General features: G+C 37.8%; 1 protein-coding gene and 1 long non-coding RNA gene across 2 annotated transcripts in view; one reads left to right on the top strand and one right to left on the bottom strand.

Moving 5' to 3' along the window:
* ATP13A4 (ATPase 13A4) overlaps positions 1-22,407 on the top strand; it is a 98,051-nt gene extending 75,644 nt beyond the window's left edge. Inside the window, exons 5-10 of the mRNA XM_032594584.1 lie at positions 4,111-4,181; positions 4,273-4,353; positions 5,849-5,918; positions 7,412-7,546; positions 11,958-12,027; positions 22,151-22,407. Coding sequence (XP_032450475.1) covers positions 4,111-4,181; positions 4,273-4,353; positions 5,849-5,918; positions 7,412-7,546; positions 11,958-12,027; positions 22,151-22,407 — 684 coding nt within the window. The remainder of the gene's footprint in view (positions 1-4,110; positions 4,182-4,272; positions 4,354-5,848; positions 5,919-7,411; positions 7,547-11,957; positions 12,028-22,150) is intronic.
* A 1,706-nt stretch (positions 22,408-24,113) lies between these two features.
* LOC116738302 overlaps positions 24,114-24,182 on the bottom strand; it is an 11,109-nt gene continuing 11,040 nt past the window's right edge. The window contains exon 3 of the long non-coding RNA XR_004344058.1: positions 24,114-24,124. This is a non-coding gene — a long non-coding RNA (uncharacterized LOC116738302). The remainder of the gene's footprint in view (positions 24,125-24,182) is intronic.

Genomic DNA, 24,182 nt, shown 5'->3' with positions numbered 1-24,182 from the left:
GCCTTGGATCCGTTACTAAACTCTGCCAAGTTTCTGTTTCCTCATGTATAAAATGATGATGATAATGCCTACCTCTAATATCCACTGATGGCATTCAATGAATTAAGGAACACAAAAATCTTTATGGTGCAAGATACGTAGTAGTAGATACTCAGTACATGTTAGCTCTGAGTAGAATCAAGCCCTCTGTATGATTATCTATGAAATGGGATGATGACCCAGAAACATCCCAGGGACTTCCTTATGTCTGCAAAATGAACTTATTTTGATTTCTGTCATTCAAATGTGTTTGGGTTACTCCCCCTTCTCCATTTGAAATTAGTACTACTTAGATTATGGCTGGTTAACATTCATATTAGAAATGTATTTTGTAAGACAGGCTGTTTTTCTCTTAAGTTCATGTGTGTTGGACAGCTGTTTAACTTAGTTTTATGAGCGCAAGGTCAGTTTTTTAAAATAATAAAACTTGATTGCTGAGCAGTTTCTCTATTGTCAATTGTTATCACCCAGGTGTCTTAATTGCCCAAACAAACAAAAACAAAAGAGGTCAAACACCTCCAACCAGCAGATTGCATAATCTGTCAGGGGGTTATTCACCTGCAAAAGTAGGCATCCCAAATCAACCTTAGGGACCTGCCCTCAGGTTATTATTGACCTTCATCTTCTTTAATAAGTGGGCAAAAAGATGAAGAAATGCTCAAATAAACATAAAGAAGGGGCGAAGGTCTTGAAATGGAAACCTGTGGCACCAGGGTGGTATCTTCATTTACCAGCATGTGGCTTAGGGGGTTTGGCTAATTACTGTCTCTCTGAGCCTTGAGCTTCTTATTTATAAAATGAGAGCAATAACCCCTTCTGTGCCTGTTCCTCAGGCCATTGTACACCTAAGATGAGAAGATGGACATTAGGGTGATTTGTGGACTGTGATGTGCTACTTTCATAAAGGACTGAAACTCTAATGAAAACAGAGAAGCCACAGGCTTCAGCCATGACGATACTGACGGCGAGAGCTGTAAGGGCAACAATACCAACATGATAACCATTCAAACCATTCAGGGAGAGTTTGGAGATCTGCTCGGTCAGGTTTATAAAAGCCAGCTAAGAGGAGACTTAACTATTATCCTGGGATTGTGTGCAAAAGTAAAACCCAGTGCTTAACCTGTTAAACAGGACGCTCTCACAACGTGTTCCAACAAGAAATGAGGAACAGGAAGCCTGGGAAGGGGCAGGCTTCCTGGTTCCAAGTAGAAAGCTGAAAATCACCCTACCGCATACTCCTGATGTCTTAATTTCAGTTTCCTGCTCTGAAGTTCTAGGAAGTGGGCAAATAAACTCCACCCCATGCAAATAGTGTGCTTAATATCCTCTTACCTGGTGTCCAGAGCCTGTGAAGGTGAGGAGGGAAGCAGAGAAACTCCAGGCACAGATGATTCCTGCTAGGAGAATTTTAAAGATAATTCAAAAGGTCTCTGATGGGGTCATTCTTCTCACTCTGTGAGGGATGGCCTCAATAAATTATCAGGAGGAGCACCTGGGTGGCTCAGTTGGTTAAGCCTTTGACTCTTGGTTTCAGCTGAGGTCATGATCTCACAGTTCCCGAGTTGGAGTCCCGCATCCAGCTCTGCACCGACAGCATAAAGCCTGTTTTCGATTCTCTCTCTCCCCCTCTCTCTTTCCCTTCCTCACTCGTGCTCTCTCTCTCTCGAAATAAATAAATACACAATTTTTTTTTAAAACAGAAGAAATTAACAGGAGATAATGGAATCTTCTATTTTCTGACCTGAGGTAAAACTTAGTAGGAACCTCTTTATTCCTCATTATTACTGCCTTCATCTGCTGATGTTTTGTGTTTGTTATGTTTTATAAGCTTCTCAAACTCAGTCTGTGCCTTCACATCCTCTGGATTTAGGTTCTCTAATTGAGCAGGGGCCTCATATCCTCCCACAGTTTGTCCTTTAAAAATGTTCTAACCCAGATTTGTGAACCCACAGAGGGAACAAAGGAGGCAGCCTCACTTAATTCAACTTGAATCCTGGCAGCTATGGGATTTTTCATAACTTCTTCTGAGACTAGCTTGAATATCATATCCTTTGAGAGACTGGACTCTGGAGCCAGTTGGGTTTGAGTTCAAATTCAATCCCTACTTAATAGGTGCGATCTTGGGCAAAAGACTTAAAGTGAACTTCAGGGATGAAGTGACGGTGAGAATAATATCTGTCTACCAGAGATTGATGAAAAAGACTAAAGATGATGTGTGAAAAGCCCACGTACCCAACAAGCTGTGATTACAGTCCAGCTCTGCAGAATTGCAGGGACTGAACAAGACAGGCAGGTGTGAGACAGGAAACGTGAGGTTGCAAGGTGGACCATGGCAACCAATCTCCTTCAGACACTCTTTCCTCTCTCCAACTTGCAGCTTGTGAAGGAAGAATCACTCCCAGTGGCAGTGCACTCCAATTTTATACTGAAAATCAATTGGAAAATAGGATTTATTTTTTTAAAGTTACTTTGCAACCGATCTCATTGAAACAAATCGATTCTGTAAAATAAAATATACAGCATTTAATGCTCTCACTGGGTAACTATGAATGTGTGTGTGTGTGTGCATGCACACGTGTGTGTGCACACTCGTGTGCATGCACATATATTTATCGAATAGGATTCAGATTGATTTGGTGTACCCCGGGTCTTGGAGCTTAGGGATTTCACCTCTATTTCTAGATGTTCATGTGGTTGTAAAAGCATTCATTCACTTCTTTACCAAAAAAACATGTATTGAACACTTTTTAGGTTTCAGCTGTATACTCTTCTCAGTTCTAGAATTTATCTAACGATTATACTGACTGTACTATTCAGTGGTATAGAACTAACCCAGAATAGTGCAGTGGAAATTAGAGATAATCTGCTCAATTGCCTCAGTTTATTCATGGGGAAACTATGGTGCAGAGAAATTTACTTGAATTTCTCAAGAACACAATTCTCAGAGTAGCTATAAAAGGAAGACACTGTTTCTCAACTTTGTCTGCACATTAGAACTATCTGAGGAAATTTAAACATATTTATGCCTAGGTTGCACCCCAGACAAGTGAAATCAGAATGTTTGAGGGTGAGACCCTGGCATTAGTATTTTAAAGCTTCCAGTTAATTCCAATGGGCAAAAGGAGGTTATACCTATTGCCCCATAACAGCATGGCACTATATCTCTTTGTGCTCAGTTAGGTCGCCAGTTAATGGAAATTCAGATTCACATATACAGTTGCTTAAAGAAATCAGAAACAAGAAGGCATAATTGCCATAAGCGTTAACCTTACCTTTCCTTTTCACTGCTGACATTGGACGCTCACGTCCTGGAGAACATTTTCTTGCAAAAACCTCCTCACTCTCTTCTAGAACCTGCTGCCAGCCTAATTTTGTTTCACAGTCTCTTCTATAGTTTTCTTTGAAAGTCCATTGCCCACAAGACAAAGTCCTAGATACTTCACCCTAGCATTTAAGACTGTACACTCTGATCTTTATTTATCTTTACAGCCTCATTCTCCAGTGTGCAGTCAAGTAGACCCACTCATTTGCCCCTCCTCACAACCGACTTGTGCAGAATCTCTTCGACATGCCCTCTTTCCTTCTTATCTGGGCAGAAGTCTTTCAGCCCTTCAAGGCTGCAGCTCGGATGCCATCACTTCCATGATGCCTTCAGCCATCTGCCCGCTCAACATTTCTACGGCATTTCAATACCATACATCCTACTTGATCATATTTTTATTTCTTTGACATATATATTGGACTGTATGGTATAGTTTTCACTTTTGTAACAGATTTTCTTCCTTTGTTAGGTTATCAATAACCTAGTGGAACACAGAGACAGAGTTTTATCATATATACTCATCTGCATAGTAAGCCCACACATGATACACTTCGACTGAATGAAAACTCCTAAGAAAGAATGCCACTTGTGTAGCAGGGAAAGTTGCAGTAAGTTAGGAAAGGATAATCTTAAAGAAGTGTATTAGAGCTCTATTTTTGCTTCTTCTGCAGGCACTTCTTTAGCCACCAAACTGCTATGTATTTACTGATCCCTACATGAGAGACTTTCTTAATACTTTTCTTTTGCAGGTGAGATGTATAAAAGTGCAGAAAATAAGATATGTTTGGAACAACTTAGAAGGACAGTTCCAGAAAATTGGGTAAGTCATTTCAGTAATTTCATCTGAAACAGAGAAACTTATCTCAAAAATATTATTTCTAAATAGGTCTTTCTCATTATTATTATTTCAGTTCTTTGGAAGACTGGCTCAGTTCTGCCAAGATACATCTGAAATTTGGATCAGGTCTAACAAGAGAAGAACAAGAGATTAGGTACCATGCCTACTGTTTTCTACATCAGCTCAAGAGGATGGTTGCCATCAGCCAAATAGAGAGCCTAGCAAATCATTATCTTAGCTGGTCAATATCAGAAAACTTTGTAATGCTCTATTCAGTATTATTAAATTCAACGCATGCACATACCTTCTCTTGCTTCATCAGATCAGCGTTGTGGGGGAGGTAGAATGAACATCCTCATCATTCCAACATAATACATGAGAAATCTGAGGCTCACAGAGGTTCGATGGCCTGAGCAAAGGTCACATGGATGGGAGGTGATAGAAGAGCTGAGTCTCACAGGTTTAGTCCTCTTTCTACTCTACACAGAGCTTCTCAAGGTTATAATAATGGGGTTGAACCAGTTTTGGTTGTAATCAGGAAATATATTTTATGCCAAGATCACATAGTTGAATAATAATTGCAGAGCAGCAGAAACTGTTGTGCAAGAACTGCAGCTCCATGATTCCAAAGCAGTTCCAGGGCAGAGGAACCAGGCTGAGGAAGAGCACAGTGTTGAATAAGTCTATCAGTAATTCACTGTGTGGTTTTGAGCAAGGAACTTCTCATCTCTGGGCTTTGGTTCCCTAGTTGTTAAAAAGGGGAGGAGGACTTTGGAAAGACCTTGCTGGTCCTAAGTTTCTGTGATACTCGTATTCCCCTGCACCCCCATTTTCCAGTACTTTGAAGGGACCCAGAGCCTTTCAGCATCTGCATCACCTAGAAGCTTGTTAGAAATGCAGAATCTTAGACCACACATCATCCCTCTGAATCAGAATCTTCACATTACCAAGATCAGGAAGTCATGTGTATGAACGCTAAATCTCAGGAGACACTGCTCTAATACATTTGGCCAAGCTACTTGATCTGAATATCTACATAGGATGTACAGAGAGCGTGGTCAGTGTTCCCAACAGCAAAATAGCTCATAAAGGGTCCTTGCTCTGCATAATCTAAGAAATACACCTCTAGGTTTTCAGTTAAAGGGTGTATAACTTTGTGTATAGAGCTGTCTTTGAGATCCCAACATCTTTTTTGCTCACATTAAAATAAATTCTGCAGCTTCCCAGAACTAAACAGGAGTAGGAAGCTAGGTCCAGTACTTCTTACTAGTAAAACTATTTTCTTGCAATGATCTCTCCATCCCACATCCACAGAGCCACAGTTGGGGACAGAGTTGAGAGAGTGCCAATCTGGAAACTTACTTGAATTAGGCAACCACAAATATTAAATACCCAAATTGCCATCAGGGAAATATTTAGACCTCAGCAAGAATCAAATTTAGTAGATGCAATATGATCATGTTTATTGTTTTTGTCCTTGGGAAACACCCCCCCCCCCCCTCAGTTATTTTGAGAAGGATGGAGATATTATGTAACAAGGGAGGCTTACCTTGATTGGGAGAAAGTGAATAGGCCTTTTTTCGAATGAGTGAAAAATGAGCTTCATTTTTATTAGTTGTAACTGACTGATCTATGATCTCTCCCTATAGGAGGTTAATATGTGGGCCTAATACTATCGATGTTGAAATCACACCGATTTGGAAACTACTCATCAAAGAGGTAAGCAGGATTTACTCTTGGCGCTAAATAGGGGATAAAGGAGTTCTAGTCAAACAATCAAGAATGCTACTTGTTAATAAGTAACTGTAATTTGTGATATTTTAAAACAGTACAAAGGATAGATTCTTCATATCTCTTTTCTACTGTTTTTCTTGGAGACCATCTTTTGCACATGTTGCCTGGCACAGTATAACGACACTCAGGTGTCTACTTATCCTTTAATAACTGGGTGAACCTCTTCTCTTTCTTTCTTTCCTTGTTAATCCAATGTTTCTTAGCCTTTCCCAACTTTGTGAAACTAAAATAATAATTAAAAATTTAAAAACTCAAGACATTTCTTATGGGCAACATAATTTCCTCAGCATTAGCCTTATTAGTTCTCTAGATCTCAATGTTTGTGTGGGAGGGAAAAAAAGGACTTGACCATCATTTATTAAGTTGAATTTTTCCTCTTTGAGTCTACCATTGAGCTTATTTTTCATTTTGCAGTGATTATTATGAAACTATAACCATACAGCTGTACCCTGGGTCTTTTTCTGAACTTTACTTCTACTCCTACTTGTTTTTGAAAAAACTTACTAAACCGAAGGTATTTTCTCAATATTTCTAGTAAGAAAGGAAGCAAAAGAAACTGATAGGAAATGTTTCTGTGTGCTCCTTCCCCAACCAGAGGCAAAGATTACTGTTCCCATCTTAGACAGATGGAAATCAACTGGAGAGCATTTGAATAAGGGTACAAAATGTCTTAAACCAAAGCAGGCTAACAACTGTGGAGTAGGCCTCTCCCTTCTTCCACAGTGTCCTAGATGTTCAAGAACAGTTTCCCAGTTTCAGCTTGGCTCTCTACTTATGAGCAAATGTAGTCTTCAACTTATCCATAAATCTAAAGTACTTTGATGGCTTAGAAGATGGCACATGGTATGTCCTAGGGAAGAACAACAGACTCGAGAGCATTTTAACTCCGTAAACCTGAACTAAAACTTCACCCTTCTGAAGGCCTGTACATGTGAACTAAACCTCATAGTATCCACACCCTACACCCTTGTGATGGTCATCATGAGGACCCACGAGACACTACTTTGTGAATGATAAGGTGCAGCAGTGATTAAAAGTAAGTGCTCCAGGGTCAGCTCCCCGGGTTCAAGGCCTACTCTGTGATTTGTTGCAGCTGTGTGACCTTCAGCAAGTTTCTCAAGAATCTCATGTCTCAGATCTCGAGATCTGAGGCTCAGCTTCTCCATCTTTGCAATGGAGATAAGTAATAGCTTCTGGGTAATAAGGTAATTATGGAAATTAAATGAGAAAATTCAGGTAAAGTTGCTAAGCACAGTGTCTGGCACGTGACAATTGCTGAATAAATACAGTAAGAATGAGAATATTGTATGGGGTGATTGGTGTCACAGAGATGCTTTTGAAAGCAAACAAGTCAATGAATAGCTCAGTGCGAAGACTAAATATCCCCATTGCCCTCCTGTTTTTGTGTCTGCCAACAGGTTTTAAATCCATTTTACATATTTCAACTCTTCAGTGTCTGTTTGTGGTTTAGTGAAGACTATAAGGAATATGCTTTTGCCATCATAATCATGTCCATCATGTCCATAGCGTTGACGGTATATGATCTCAGAGAGGTGAGTTTTTCCCCCACCAATCTTGTGGCCACAGAAAGGGAACAGTAGGACCTTTATTGAAATACTGTTAGCAAGAAGAATCAGGAAATAGCCATTGCCCACTCCACAATAAGTGAGACCAAGTTTGTAAATATCTAGCACAAATATTGATACTCAATAACGTTAGTCCTTTTCCTTCTATTACATCCTGATTCCTAACCTTCCAAGTTATTTTTCCTCCTCTCTTTAGTTTATTCAGGCTGATCAGCCAGAGAAATTTACAAATATCTATGAATTGTGCATAAGTGAAAAAATATGTACAAAGAATACTGTTGAATCTTGAAGATGATGGGAGAGGGTGCAAGGTGGAAGGGTCTGTTTCATAATGACTCTTTGCCTTTTCTAGTTGGTCAGTACTTATTTGTCAAAGCCTGAGTCTGACACTAGGCTTTCTTTATGCCCACGCCAGGGGATCTAAGTGCCTTTGGGAAAAAGTCCTGTAGAACAGATTGGTTGATGACACTCTAAATCCATGAATTCCATCCTTATCTGGGCAAGCTTTCTGTAGGTCCCTGGTCAATGCACTGTCCCATTCTCAAAATTAAGAATCCACACCAAATATTTCTCCATGAGAGAGATCTCCTGTTCATCTCATAGTCCATTTCTCTAATTCAGCAGATAATCTCACCACTTGTTCCACAAGGAAGATAGAAGCCAGAAGACAGGAATTGGCTCAACTCCCCACTCTCCAGTTGTCAAAGGACTCTGTTTCTGCCTCCCACCCGCTCTGCTCTCCCATTATGGAGGAGAAAGGGCCCCTGCCTGTGCTTGCCAAAGCATCCTCTCTGACCTGATCAGGGTGCTTCTGTGGTCCTTCAATGACCTCCTCACTCCCTCCCCCAAGGGCCTTTCTGTTAGTATTTAAATGTGTTCAAGTAAGGAAGCAACCATTTCTTTTGACCCCGCTTCCACCTGTAGCTACCACTCTACCTCTCTTCTCCCTTTTATAGCAAAACTTCTTTATGCATGCTTTTGTCACTTATTGATCTCCTGGTCTCTTCTCACTATACTGACCTGATTTCCTCTCTTGTGACTCCATTAGAGAACTCTTGTTAAGATCACCACTATAATCTTAAGGCCATAGGTGGTTATAAAATTTTTTTTAAAAATTCCTTTTTTAGGGGTGCCTGGGGTGACTCAGTCAGTTGGGCATCTGACTCTTGATTTCGGCTCAGTTCATGATCTCACGGATCGTGGGATTGAGCCGGTGTTGGGCTCTGAGCTGGTCCTGGAGCCTGCCTGGGATTCTCCCTCCCCCTCTCTCTCGGCCCTTCCCCTGCTCACGTGCGTGCTCTCTCACTATCTCTCAAAATAAATACATAAACTTTTTAAAATAAAAATTAAAAACTTCCTTTTTTTAAACTAGTTATTTTTTTCTTAATAGAAAGAGTAATATATGCACATGATTTTTAAAAAGTTCAAATAGAACACAACGGTATAAGGGGCGCCTGGGTGGCGCAGTCGGTTAAGCGTCCGACTTCAGCCAGGTCACGATCTCGCGGTCCGGGAGTTCGAGCCCCGCGTCAGGCTCTGGGCTGATGGCTCAGAGCCTGGAGCCTGTTTCCGATTCTGTGTCTCCCTCTCTCTCTGCCCCTCCCCCGTTCATGCTCTGTCTCTCTCTGTCCCAAAAATAAATAAATGTTGAAAAAAAAATTAAAAAAAAAAAAAACACAACGGTATAAATAAAAAGTAAATATCCCTCCCAGTTTGGATCTCCCAGTATCCAGGTTCCCTTTCCAAAGGCATTCACTGAGACCAAAAGTTCTATGACCTTGAGCAGTATTAAACACATAGGCACTAATTTGTTTCACACAAATGGAAACACTATGTGCACTGTTGTGCGCTCGCTCCCATTTTTCACCTAATATATCTTAAATATCTTTCATGTCTGCCCAAATATGTTTTCTCTAGATGCACCATAATTTTTTAAACCAGTCTGATGTTGATGGATAGTTAGATTATTTCTAGTCTTTTGCTGTTAAAACAATCACAATTCTTGTACATGTATCTTCTTACACATCCACATATATATGTGTTTATAAATATATGTAAATTATGTGTATTTATATTACACATGCATATGGATATAACAAGTATACATATGTGTGCTTATATATATTGACATAGAGACATAAAATTTTTATACCTGAAATTACTTAATTATAAACTAGGTATATTGTTTTCATAGGCATCCTCAAAAGGCATCTTAAACAAGTAATACTAATTTGCACTCCTCCCAACAGTAGAGGAGTGTTGGTTTCCCTTATCTTTGCCAATATAAGTGACAATAGAATTGCATAACTTCAACAGCATGTTTTCTATTACAAGTTGAGTACTTGCTCATGTCCTGAGCTATTTGCATTTCTTTCACTGTGAACTGTATTCGTGTCCTTCATTAATTTTTATTGGACTGTTGGTCTTTTGTTTGTTGATTTCATGGTCCCTCTCCTACCGCAAACACTTTTTTTTTTTTCACGCTACAGCTTTTATTAAACTTCTCAGTTACATTTGATAGTTAACTGCTCCGTTGCTTCTTTTTGAAGCGCTCTTTCCCTTAGACTTCAGAGACAACACACTCTCCATCCTCTCTAGTTGCTCTTTTTCAATCTTTTCTATAGTTCATCCTCCTCTAGTGGCCTTTTGTGGGGGAGGCAGTGTCTCAAAAGCAAAACAATATGCAAACTATACAATGTATACTCTACCGCATATACAATGTATGTTCTATCTTTCTCTTCCCCTCCACTTGTGCAACCACATTTATTTCTTGTGTTTTCTTCAGAAGAAATTTTTAGGCAAGTCAAGCAAATGCAAATATATGTACCTTGTTTTTCCTTCTTTCTTACGTAAAAGGTAGCATCATTATGTAATCTCCTACCTTGCTTTATTATTATTCATAATAGTATGTCTTCATGGCCTTTTCATGTGTGTATATTGAGAGATTCTTCACTGTTCTGATAGCTGTATATACCAATGAGTTCTAAAATGACTTTCAAATTTGTATATATTTCCAGCCCAAACATTTCTTTTGAGTTTGAGACTCAGATTCAACAACCGATTTGATTCAAAGTCACTTATTTAGGGAAGTTTTCTGTTATTGCTTCTATGGGCTGTATATGCTCCAAAAGCATACCTTTTTTTTTAAATTATTGATTGTAATGATACATTTACGTTTGTGACTATTTGATTAAATATATTTCTCCCAGTGGTTTGTAAATTCCTTGCTAGTAAGAACTATATCTTTTTTTTCTTTCTTTCTTTTTTTTTTTGAACATTCTATCCCCACCTCTTAGCATAGTCCCTGACACATAGAGTTTGTGTAATAAATGCTGAGTGAATGAAAAAATGAATAAAAGGATACATTAATAGCAGAACACTGTCTTTCACTATGTGTTACTCTATTAATTGTGCTTAGGACATATTAATCAGATTTATAAATGATTTATGCTAGAAGGTTTAGGGGGTGTCATAAATGGCAAAATCAGAAGAAAAAAATGAATACACTAGATGATTAGGAGTTTTAACCCCTAGAACCAGATAGTTCTTTTACACAACAGTTTCTTTCTTTTTTAAAAATGTTTATTCATTTTTGAGAGAGAGAAACAGAGACAGAGACAGAGACAGAGCATGAGTGGGGGCTGGGGGGCAGAGAGAAAGGGAGACAGAATCCGAAGCAGGCTCCAGGCTTTGAGCTGTCAGCACAGAGCCCGACGCGGGTGTTGAACCCAAGATCTTTGAGATCATGACCTGAGCTGAAGTCGGCCACTTAACCTACTGAGCCACCCAGGAACCCCTCTTTTACACAACACTTTCTTTAAAAATGTGAAATCAAATGTAATTTTATTGTATTTTTCTTTTTTATCCTCTTACTGATTCACTCTCAACGTCCTGTGTATTTCATATATTAAAACAATGTATACTATGAGGAATAGTAGGCACCACTAAAACTCCTTATAAAGTTACAGATTAAGAACTCTGATGTGGAATAACTCAAAACTGAGATATAGCTTAGTTCTCAAAGCTATTTATGTATGAACATTTATCTTGAATGACGCAAGTTCTTGATGTTCTCTGCTGAAAGAACTAAATACAAATTTATGGTCATCAAAAACTACTTTGAGTGAACAGAGCATGCTGGGAAATTTCTTTCTATCAAAGAACACATACTTCTTACTGCTGGTGAACAGCACAGCAAGTTGGATGACTTTTCAGGTAACTAATAGGCTGCTTGGTCTTTCATTTTTAGCTAGTGCATTCAGTTGGGAACAAGTCAGTGCTCTATCTTTAAAGAGACTAGCACTTTACTGAATTAATACCTGGGACTTCTCCTCAAGTAGAAAAGCCTTTTTTCCCATTTTCCTTTCTTCTTTTTCAGCAATCTGTAAAGCTCCACCACCTAGTTGAGTCACATAATAGCATTACAGTCTCCGTATGTGGGAGAAGAGGTAAGTCTCATTATTTTTGATCTGTGTGTTGTTCATAAGGAATCAAAACGGGATTTAAACTTGTATTCCTGGTTGTTGCTACTACTTTCCTCTTCGTGTGTGTGTGTGTGTGTGTGTGTGTGTGTGTGTGTGTTTCTGGTGCACTTACTTAAAGGAATGAGGGACTTGAGATGTTTTCACCTTAAAAAGAACTTTACTGAGGTAAAATTGACATACAATAAGCTGAACATATTTAAAGTATAAAATTTGATAGATTTTGACTTATGTACATCCTTGTAACTATCTATGAAACTATTACCACAATAAAGATAATGACTATCCATTGCCCCCAAAAGTTCCTTCTGTCTGTAACCTCTCCCTACCCATCCCCATCCTCAAGCAACTGCCTTGCATGTTTAGAATTTTATATAAGTGGCATTGTACAGTGGGCATTTTTTGTCTTTTATAAGATATTTTGGGTTAATTTTACTGGAATCAAAGTTCATAATTATTTTACAATGCATCTATTTTATTAAGTATATCAATAGTTTATTCCTTTCTATTTCTGAGTAGAGTCCCAGTGTATGGATAGACTAGTTTGTACACCCATTCACCTACTGATGGAAATTTGGGTTGTTTCTAGTATTAGGCTATTATAAATAATGCCTCTATGAAAATTTGTGTACAAGTTTTTGCATGGACATCCACTTTCATTTCTTATGGGAAAATACATAACTGTGGGGCGTCTGGGTGGCTCAGTCCGTTAAGTGACCGACTTTGGCTCAGGTCATGATCTCACGGTTTGTGAGTTCGAGCCCCGTGTCAGGCTCTGTGCTGCCCGCTCGGAGCCTGGAGCCTGCTTCGGATTCTGTGTCTCCCTCTCTGTCTGCCCCTCTCCTGCTTGCTCTCTGTCTCTCTCTCAAAATAAATAAACATTTAAAAGAAGAAGAAGAAGAAGAAGAAGAAGAAGAAGAAGAAGAAGAAGAAGAAGAAGAAGAAGATACAAAAGTGCGAAATGGCTAGGTCATATGGCAGGTAAGTGTTTAACTTTTTAAGAAACTGCGAAATTGTTTTAGAAAGAGTTTGTACTATTTTACATTCTTAACAGCAGTGTATGAGAACTGCAGTTGCCCTATACTCTTATCTGCACTTGGTATGCTCAGTCTTTTTAATTTCAGCCATTTTTAACAGGTGTGTAATAATATCTCATTGTAATTTTAATTTGCATTTCCTCAATGACTCATGGCACTGACCACTTTTTCAAGTGCTTATTTTCTACATATATATTTTGTTTGGTGAAGTTAAAATTTTTGTGCTGCTAGATTCACTTTTATTAATTGACTTTTGAGATTTCTTTCTGTATTCTGAATACAAATCTATTGTCACAAAGATGCCTTGCAAATATCTTTTTCTCACTCTGGGACTTAGCTTTCCATTCTCTTTACAGTGTCTCCCAAAGGGTGGATATTTCTACTTTTGTTAACGTCCAGTTTATCAAATTTTCCTCTTGTGGATCATGCTTTTTGTGTCAGGTCTAAGAAATCTTTGTCTAATCCAAGCTTTTCTGTGGTGTCCTAATGTAAATAAGTGCTTAATACATAAGTTCTTAATGAATATTTACTCAATAAATTGATGTGAGGTATTTTTTTATTTGAAAATGTATTTTTATAACCATACAATGGGAAATAATGGTTATTTTCTTTTTTTCGATTTTAAAAGCTTTATTTAGGTGTATTTTATATAACCTATAATATTTATAGGTAAATAAATATAACTTATTGTCCAATTTGCTTCCATACAACACCCAGTGCTCATCCCAACAGGAGACATCCTTTGCAAATGAAGGGTTACAAGCTGGTACCTTCCTTGGAAATCCCCCACATTTGGGAAATTTGTTAAAGGTTAGGGTAGATTGAACAGATTTAACAATATTTAACAACTTTGTTGCATATGAAGTTGGGGAGTACAAGTAGGACACTTTCCTAAAGGACTGAATAGTCTGAATAACTCATTTCATCAAGAAATAATCCATAGTTTTCAAAATGGGATAGTAATTATGAATATAACCTGGTGGCAAAATTCTAGTCTTTCTTTATCCAACCCTTAGGTTGGAACACACCTGGTTCTCAGGAGGAGAGAGGGCTATAATTAACAACTACAATGCATACTTTTCTATCACACAGACAAGCAACAAAAAGCTATAAAATTTGTAGCCCAAACAGAAACAATTTGGGTCCCAGGATCATAATGTTACATAGAATGCAGGGTGATGCCCCCTGTCACCCTTCCTCTCAGACCTCCAAGTGATGGGGTTCTTTCCAAAAGGGGAATGTCCTTCATGAGAGAGAAAAAAGCCACATTCAGATTAAATTAAGTGCCGTGTTTTTGTTTTAACAATTGGTAGCAAAAACCAGGCTGTTTGCTTAGCTTTATTTACTTACGGTGGCTAAGAGTTTGGGGTTGCTGCTGCAAAATTGGGTGCTTAACAGGGTTTATAACCAAGTTAGCTTTGGTGAGTGGAAGAACACGTCTTTGAACTCATAAATAATCAGCAACACTGCCACTATATTCCTTTCATGAGACTACCGGTGAAGTCCTTGGTGGCTAGCTGATAACCATGAGTGTATTCTTTTTGTTTCTGTTTTTCTCCAGGTGTAAAAGGCCTCCTCCAGACTAGACATCATTAATGAGGCTTCTAATGGACAAATATACTTTCAATCTTTCAGGACAATCCTTTGCTTCCTACTGTAAATTAGTATCGATCTGGTCATCTAGTTATTTCTCCTTTCAGGCACAATAGGAAAATTAATGTAATAAGTAAAGTTCTGCCTGCTGTGAAGCTTTTCTTCTTCACGGTCATTCTGGGACCCTTTTAAGCCAGGATCTAAAACCATGAAATATTTGGGATTCTTTCTCGTCTGTTAATGATCACAAAAAAACTTCGTCTGAGGTCTTTGATGTACAATGAGGAACAGACAACAGAATGACAAAATTGGGAAGACATGTTGGGAGATGAGAAAAATGTTCTTAAAATTCACTTGGATTTTAAACATCTGATTGAGTCTTATTTTGTTTATAACTCTTCTACTTGATAATTGAATCTTGTTGGAAACTCATAATTTATAACGTCCAGTCATATCAGATAACATTAAATTCATGATAGACAGGTAAAGGCTCTGGTTTTTAGTCTCCCTCAGAGATTAATAGAAACAAACAAACAAACAAAAACTACATTGGATTCTAGAATGTTCATAGTTTTAGGTTTCTTATTTAGATCTATATTGTATTTTGAATTTTTTTAAAGATTGAAGTTCATTTTTTTTTTTTTTTTGCAAATAGACATTCAAATGTTCCAATATCATTTGTTGAAAAGACTATCCTTTCTTCACTCAGTTGCCTTTGCATCTTGGTAAAAAATCGGTTGTTCATATACAGGTGGATCTGTTTCTAGACTCCCTATTCTATTCTACTGATCTATCTGTCTGTCTTTATACCAAAGCCACAAGGTGGCTTTATAATTAGTCTTAAGATAGCATAATGTAGTCATCCAACTTTGTTCTCTTTTTCAGAGTTGCTTTGGTAATATCGGGCCCTTTACATTTTCATAGGACTGTTAGAATCATCCTGTCAATTTCTAACAACAACAACAAAAAAATCATGATGAGATTTTGATTAGGATTGTGTGAAATCTGTAGATCAATTTGTGGAAAGTTGACATATTAATAAATTTGAGTCTTCTGACCTATGGACATAGTATGTCTCTCCATTTATTTGATTTTGGTTAATTTGGTCTTCTTTCTCTCAGCAATATTTCACAGTTTTTGGTATGTGGGCCTTACACATTCTCTCTAAGATTCATTCCTAAATATTTCATGATTTTGATGGTCTTGTGAATGGTATTTTTAAATGTAAATGTTCAATTGTTCGTTTGCCAGTAGTTTCCTCAAATGCATGTGATGATTCATCTCTAAGCACTCTTGGGTCTGTATTCTGAACTCATAGAGACCTCTGGATTTTGTCTGGGTTCCCCTTCCCTGCACAGTGGCCTGGGAAGTCTCTAAAGGCAGTAAGCTAAGCAATTGCAAGGCACCTTCACTTGTTTTCTGTCTTTCGTTGCTTATGTTCAGTGCCCCAAAACCATTGTTTCACATATTCTGTATGGGTTTGGTTGTTTCTGGTGGGAAGATAAATCTGTTCTTTTTTACTACTTCTTGGCTGGAAGTGAATCTTGACCTTTTAAAAATAACCTGGTCATTTTCTTGCTTAATTTTTTATGATGAAACATTTCGCATACAGACAATAATGGAGAGAATACAATAATGACACCCATGTAGCTTTCACTCAGAATCAATGATTATCAGGTCATTGAATCTTTTTTTTTTCCAACTGTCTTACTACCTCCTTCACTCTAGATCTATTTTGTTGCTATTCCAGATATCATGTGATTTCATTTGAAAAAAATTCAGTATATATGCAAAATATAACAATTCCTTTTAAATTTCTTTACCTAAAAAAATAAAATAGCTCCATAATTTAAAAAATCAATTATATAGAAGTATTCAGATTTTCTTAGTTGAGTCACCAGGGTGTGTTTATACATGTATATACATCTTCAAATCAGGATCTAAATAAAGTCCACATACTGCAATTGATTGGTAAGTCTCCTCTAGTTTATGTTTTATAATAATTTTTTAAATGCTTATTTTTAGAGAGAGAAAACATTGGAGAGAGAGAGAGGGAGAGAATTCCCAGCAGGCTCCACACTGTCAGCATGGAGCCGACTCTCACAAACTGTGAGATCATGACCTGAGTCCAAATCCAGAGTCAGATGCTTAACTGACTACACCACCCAGGGGCCCCAAGTCTCAAGTTTATTTTAACTCTACACATTCCCTCCTCCATATCTTACATTTTCCTTGCAAATTTTTTTGTTGTTGTTGAAGAAAGGAGGTGGTTCATCCTGTGGGTTCTACAGTTTGGGTTATGTTGATTGCATATTCATAAAATTATTTAACTTGATTTTCTATTGCTTGCAATTCCTGTACATTGGTAGTTAGATCCAAGGCTTGAGTTTTTGGCAAGAATACTTCATAGTTGATATAGTGAACTTCTTTTTTTTAAGTTTATTTATTTATTTTGAGAGCGAAGGAAGAGAGAACTCATGAGCAGGGGAGAGGCAGAGAGAGACAGAGAGAGAGAGAGTCTCAAGAAGGCTCCACACCGTCAGGGCAGATGTGGGGCTCAATCTCAGGATGGTGAGATCATCCTGAGCTGAAATCAAGAGTCAGACCTTTCACTAACTGAGCGACCCAGGCACTCTGATATTGTGAACTTCTAAAATGGGAGGTGCATACTATCTGATTATCTTCTTTTTGTGACATTAGCAAACAAATGTTTATGACCTAGATTTACTATTTCATTAGGAGTTTCAAATTTCTACTTGTATCATACCATCTTCACATACTAAGTGGAATATTTCAGTAAAGAAAAACCCTCCTCAACTATTTCATTACCCTGAGATTCAGTTTGTTTAAGAAATAAAAGATTAATATTTGATTTTTTTTTTATGTACCAGCTTTCAAAATAATGGGTTGATCCTCTAGCATTATCCAAAGGATTTTTTTTTTAGAGTCAATATGGATGTATAATGTTAAACGTTGTTGGTACATTTCTCTCCATGGCAGTTTTTATTCTTACTGTGCTCAAATTGTCTCATCTTTGGCCGTTGAGTGCCTCCTCAGGTTGGCTTCTGAATTCTTTTGCCATGACTTCAGCAGTCTTTGAAAATTTTATTGCTTTCTGATATGGTATGATATTCCAAGTTCATCTGGAACAGTTCTGCTCTAAACCTGGACACATCCATTTTTCCAAAGAGCTCTTAGTAATGGTAGTTAGAGACCTCAAACAGCGCACTAGAAGCGCTCGTATCTACGTGTTAGTCACTGTTGCTAGGCCTTTTTAGGAGACAGATGTCGGAAATAATTTCTTTTTTTAAATGTTTATTTATGTTTGAGAAAGAGAAACAGAGTGTGAGCAGGGGAGGGGCAGAGAGAGAAGGAGACACGGAATCCGAAACAGGCTCCAGGCTCTGAGCTGTCAGCACAGAGCCCAACGCAGGACTCGAACTCACGAACCGCGAGATCATGGCCTGAACCAAAGTCAGCACTCAACTGACTGAGCCACCCAGGCACCCAGGAAATAATTTCTTAAAGATACAATACATTATGAGTTCATACTGGCCTTTCTAATTCAAGTTTAGAGCTATGGGCTTTTTACTTAACTTTGTTGATTATTGATTGTTGATTGTCTCTCCTTTCTCTATCTCAAGTGTCCTGATTCTCAATGATAGCAACAAATTACTCATTTGCTCTGTTCCTCATACACACTAATCTTAGAGTAGCAAACCAAGACACCCTGCGGGAATGTAATTCCTAAAACAATTTCATGTTTTGTTGGAATTCTTCTTTTCTCCCACTTATGATATGCCATTTCAAATGTACAAATTATACATTTTTTTTAAAAAATTATGTTTCAGAGTTACTCAAAATGATTCTTCTCTGTTTATGTCAACAATTTGATAGGGTCATCCCATTCATTTTGCCTTAGGTTTTTAGTGTTAGCTTTTCAAATTTGTTTTTTGTATTCCTTTATGTAGATATTATACACAAATATATATTGTATAAAATATAAATTTATAAATTTAATAAATTATATATATAATGTATAAATTATAAATTAGATAAAATGTGTATTATGATTACATAAACTATCTGCATGGTTCAAAAGATCTTAAAGGTCTTAAATCCATAAGACAAGACATTTGGGAGAGTCAGGCTCCTATCCCTCTTTATCTACCTTGTGTAATGTCTAGAAGAATCATTTTTGTTTGCTTTTGATTTATTCTTACATTTAACGGATACAAAAATTATATATAATATCCATATCTGTATCGCACGTATACAGAAGATTATATATATTTATACTGCTGTTTAGATGACAGGGATATACCATACACATTTAACTTATATTTCCTGGTGTGTATGTTTTACATGCTTTATTTTAATTGAAGTATAGTTGACATAGAATGCTATATTCGTTTCAGGTGTATTTGTATACTTAACTGTGTTTCATAGTCTTTCATAATGGGATATAGAAATAGTTTTCGTGTGTGATTTCAGCTGTATAGTACTCTTGTGTATGGCAGAGCATTGTTTATTCAACCAATTCTCTATTGAAGTATGTTTTTTATTGTTGTTTTTTAGTTTTTACTATTACAGATAGTGCTGAAGTAAAAAGGCTTGTTTGTGCATGTGTCTTTTCATATTGCCACCAGTTTATCTTTGGCATTGATTTCGAGAAGTAAAATTGCTGAGTTAAAGGATGAATGTGTGTATGTATTTTGCTAGGTACCTATTGCTAAATTTCTTTCCATGAAGATGGTACCAACTTGCATTTGCACCAGAAATTGTAAGAGTGCCCGTGTCTTCATGGCTTTGTCAACAGACTATGCCGGCAAACTTTTAGATTTTTCTAATTAGGTAGATGGGCAATGTTATATGTATATATTTATTTATTTTTTCTTTTTTAAGGGAATAACTTGACTCTTACAGAAAAGTTGCCAGAATAGTTCAAATAACTTTTTCCCTGAGCAATTTGAGAGTAAGTTGCCAAACTACTCTTACATGACTCTTACATATTTTAGTGTGTGTTTCTTAAAGACAAGGTCGTTCTCCTACATAAATGACAGTGTAGCCGTTAATATCAGGAAGTTAATATTGGTATATTAATAGAAACATGCTCAGACCCTATTCGAATTTTCCCAGTGGTAAATAATGTTCTTAATAGAAAAGGATTTGGGATCACACAATGGTGTTGTTCAACATATCTCTTTATTTTTCAATCTTCCCTTGATTTTCATGACTTTGATTCCTTTCACTCTGATTATTTTGTAGAAAGTCTCACAATCTGGATTTGTCTGATATTTCCTAATAGTTAAATTCAGGTTATGCATTTTTGGCTGGATATCACAGAAGGGATGCTATGTCCTTGTTGCTTCCTCTCAAGTGTTACATAATTTAAATTTGTCCTATTACTGGTGATGTTAATTTGGATTACTTTGCTAAATAGTACCTGCCAGGTTTCTCCACTGTAAATTTACTCTTTTCCCCTTTGTAATTAATAAATATTTTGTTGAGAGATACTTTGAGACGATATAAATAAACTATCCTCATTAAATTTACCCACTAGTTGTAGTATCCGTTGCTATTTCTTGGCTAAATTATTACTTTGATGGTTGCCAAATGGTGATTTTCTAATTTTATCTTTTCTCCTGCATTAATTGTAATGTTACTGTAGGAAAAAACTATCTTTCTCCTCATTTATTCATCCATGTGCTTATATCATATGGACTCATGAATTCCTATTTTATTTGATGGGTTATAGTTCATTTATCTTTATTTACTGTGATGCTCAAATTGTTACACATTTAGGCAGTGAAAGCCTGTTAAATTGGTTTTGATGTTTTTTCTTTCTCCATATTTCCTTGAGCAACAAAATGTTCTAGCTTATATGATACTTTTCTTGGCCCCGCCTTATAATCAGCCATTTCCTTAAGGAACAAGGATTCTTTTTGGGGAGAGGAATAGAATTTAGAAACCAAAATTTGGGCACTAGATATGCACATTATTATTGGGGTTTCACTGCTTCCAGGCCCTCTCAGAGAACAGAATTAGTGAATATATGTATATCAAAAGATAAGCAAACGTATTTTATATATGTGTGTTCTTATATACACATATATTTACATCTATATTATTTCCCTATTTATCTATTGAAAACTGTCAGTTTACATTGTTGTCTCTAATTCTAATCTAATACCAGAGAGTTTATTCTAGGTTTATTTCCATCTATATTTGTAAGTTCCTTTCTTTATGAGAAACCTGACTCCTATTAGCCTCATTATATCTACTTAATTCTATCAATCCCTGCTGAGCGGAACCCAACATCCATCATTACTGATGCCCTCCCCTACTTCCATGTAGACCCCTTTTTCACCCTTCTTGGATTCCAACGTCCCACACCAGGCCACTGTCACCAATGTGGCCCTTCTCTCCCTCCTTGGGCTCTGACACCCTGCACCGGGTCATGTAAACACCTGTCCATTCTGCTTAGGCTCCAAAACTTGCAGCAGGCTGCCCCCACACCCCACTCCACCCAACCTTCTGCAAGGATGCCTATCTTATTTAACCCCTCTAGCTTTGGGATTGAGTAAGGAAGGAAAAAAGTAAAAGAAAGCAGACGGGAGGAAAGGAAGGAAGGTAGGTAGGAGGGAAGGAACTTTCATTTTTTAAATTATGAGTAAGAATGAGATCTCTTCAAATGTTTAGCGTGCCATTTGCATTGTGCGTATGCCTCTGTGTGTGTGTGTGTGTGTGTGTGCATGTATGAACTGTTAACATCTCTAGCAATTTTGCTATAGTCATTTGCTGTACATCTCTTTTTTCAGGAATTCTTTATATATTAGGAATATTAATCTTTTGTAATGTAATGTACTGTAAATTTCAAATACGTTTTCTAAATTTGTCTTTAGGTTTTTTCTCTGTTTTCATTTTATGCAATTTATTACTTTTTTCTCTTATTGTTCTCAGATTTTGAATCAACATTGAGGAATAGTTTCCTTTTTTAAAAATATAATGTATTCTCAAGTTAGCTAACATACAGTGCATATAGTGTGCTCTTGGCTTCAGAAGTAGATTCCCACGATTCATTGCTTACATACAACACCCAGCCCATTCCAACAAATGCCCTTCTCAATGCTTATCACCCATTTTCCCCTCTCCCCTATCCCCCCCCATCAACCCTCAGTTTGTTCTCTGTATTTAAGCGTCTCTTATGGTTTGCCTCTTTCGCTGTTTGAAACTATTTTACCCCTTCCCTTCCCCCACGGTCTTCTGTTAAGTTTCTCATATTCCACCTATGAGTGAAACATGATATCTGTCTTTCTCTGCCTGACTTATTTCACTGAGCAGAATACCCTCCAGTTCCATCCATGTTGCTTTTTCATTGATTTCTAATTAAGCTAGATGTTGGACTACGTTGTTGTGAGAAAAAAATCTGACTTGACTCTGCCATCTCACACTTTCAGCTGGAGTCCAAGAGCTGGAATCACGCTTCCTGGTACCCGGAGATCTATTAATTTTGACGGGGAACAAAGTGCAAATGCCATGCGATGCCATCCTGATTGATGGCAGCTGTGTGGTAGATGAAGGCATGCTGACAGGTACGGTTCTGTCTCACGACTTACAGCCTTGGCAAGCTCTCCCAGGTTCCTTCTCTATCAGAACAACCGTGGCAAAGCTGGGGCTTGCTGTGGGATATTACACTCCCACAATTCTTACTTGACTGTCCTGCTCTTGATGGGAGAGTTCAAATTAAAGCTGCTTTCTGTGTCCTAAGTTTGATACAGTTGTAATTTTCTGTAATTTTTCTGCTTAGCATTTTCTTCTTGAACAAAGGTTATTGCAACCCTGTCGCTTTACCTTAGAAGACTGTAGAGATCATTAGACATTTCAAATCATCTGTGACTTTTATGTTCAGTATTTTCATATAAATTATATCTTTTGATAAACTTGGAAGATATGAAAGCTATTGATGACATCCTGAAACCCAGAAGGTCAAGTCCAAGCTCTTCCCTGCCTTGGCTTGAATATGTGAAAAGGTTCACGACAAAGGATTTGTCACACATCTGCTGCCTGAAAACACACTGGGACTTTAGGACTAATTGAATTTCATTTTTAAGTAGTATGCTGCTAGAGCAGGGAGGGACCTTAGAGGTCACTGCATCTCATGGATATGGAAGCTGAGGTCCAGAGAGAAGAGACCTTGAGATCACAGTGCTTCGAGTTCTCACGAGTGCACATTTGAGGAGATGTTGTGCCAACATTTCTGTAAGAGAAAAAAGAATCATAAAGTTTTTTTCACAGATGGACTAGGGGGTTGAGAAGACACATTGACATACTGTGGTTCCCACTGAAGCCAAAATTGAATCCATTTCTCTAGGACAGACCAGGAAGGCATGAAATGGAGACAAGAACATGTATCTTTCTTCTATGTAACTTTACCAAAAAATGTTTTTTATTTTTTTATTAAAAAAATTTTTTTAATGTTTATATATTTTTGGAGACAGAGAGAAACAGAGCATGAACAGGGAGGAGCAGAGAGAGAGGGAGACACAGAGTGGGAAACAGTCTCCAGTCTCTGAGCTGTCAGCACAGAGCCCAACGTGGGGCCCGAACTCACGAACTGTGAGATCATGACCTGAGCCAAAGTCAGACACTCAACCGACTGACCCACCCAGGCGTATGGTCTGCCCCCACCCCAATTTTTTTAATGCGTGGCAGGCCATGTTACTTCATATAAGGAATCCATAGATTTGTAAAATTCCTTTAGTGCTGGGACCTCTGCAATGCTAAGTACCTTTCTTCTGGCAAAAAGTGGCCCTACTACAGTGGGACATATCTCTGACTTTGTACTGCCCACTTTTCAAAGGCCAGTGGAAGGCTTTACAAGGTTTATTCCACAGATCAGACCCTAATTACTTCCTCAACGTCATTCACCACCCTGTATTAGCACTTCAGCCCACTGCCATCTGCTCCTTCCATGTCACTGGCAGCAGTCACCCATGTCCCAATTGCCAAACCCAATGGATTCCTTAGATTTCTCTTCTTGTTGACCTCTCTGCTGCTTTTGATGATTCTGACCATCTTTCCCTTTGGAAAACTCTCTTCTCCCTAACTGTCCAAGATAGCGCCATGTCCCATGCTGCTCCTGATTGTTGGTAATGCTCAGAGCTATGTCCTAGTCCTATCCTCTTCTATCCTCACTCTTTGTCCCTCAGTGATCTTCTCTCTCCTGTGACTTTAATCATAGCCTGTAAGGTGGTGAACTTTGACTAAATGTCTCTGGTCTAGGCTTCTCCCTTGAACTCCAGACTCAAATAAATAAATAAATGCAAGACGTCTCAACATAGCCATTCCACGAGACATCTCCAACTCATGGTGAACATAAAGCAACTCTTCCTTCCTCCTATAATCCCTGTGTTGATGACTAATGCCACCCTCTGCTCATTTCCCCAAGTTGGAAACCAAGAAGCCATTTTGAATTTCTCTGTTCCTATG

This window comes from Lynx canadensis, chromosome C2, assembly GCF_007474595.2.
Source record: "Lynx canadensis isolate LIC74 chromosome C2, mLynCan4.pri.v2, whole genome shotgun sequence".
In the NCBI taxonomy this organism is placed as follows: Eukaryota; Metazoa; Chordata; class Mammalia; order Carnivora; family Felidae; genus Lynx; species Lynx canadensis.
The sequence above is the reverse complement of the archived record's forward strand: the minus strand, read 5'-3'. Positions and strand labels throughout refer to the sequence as shown.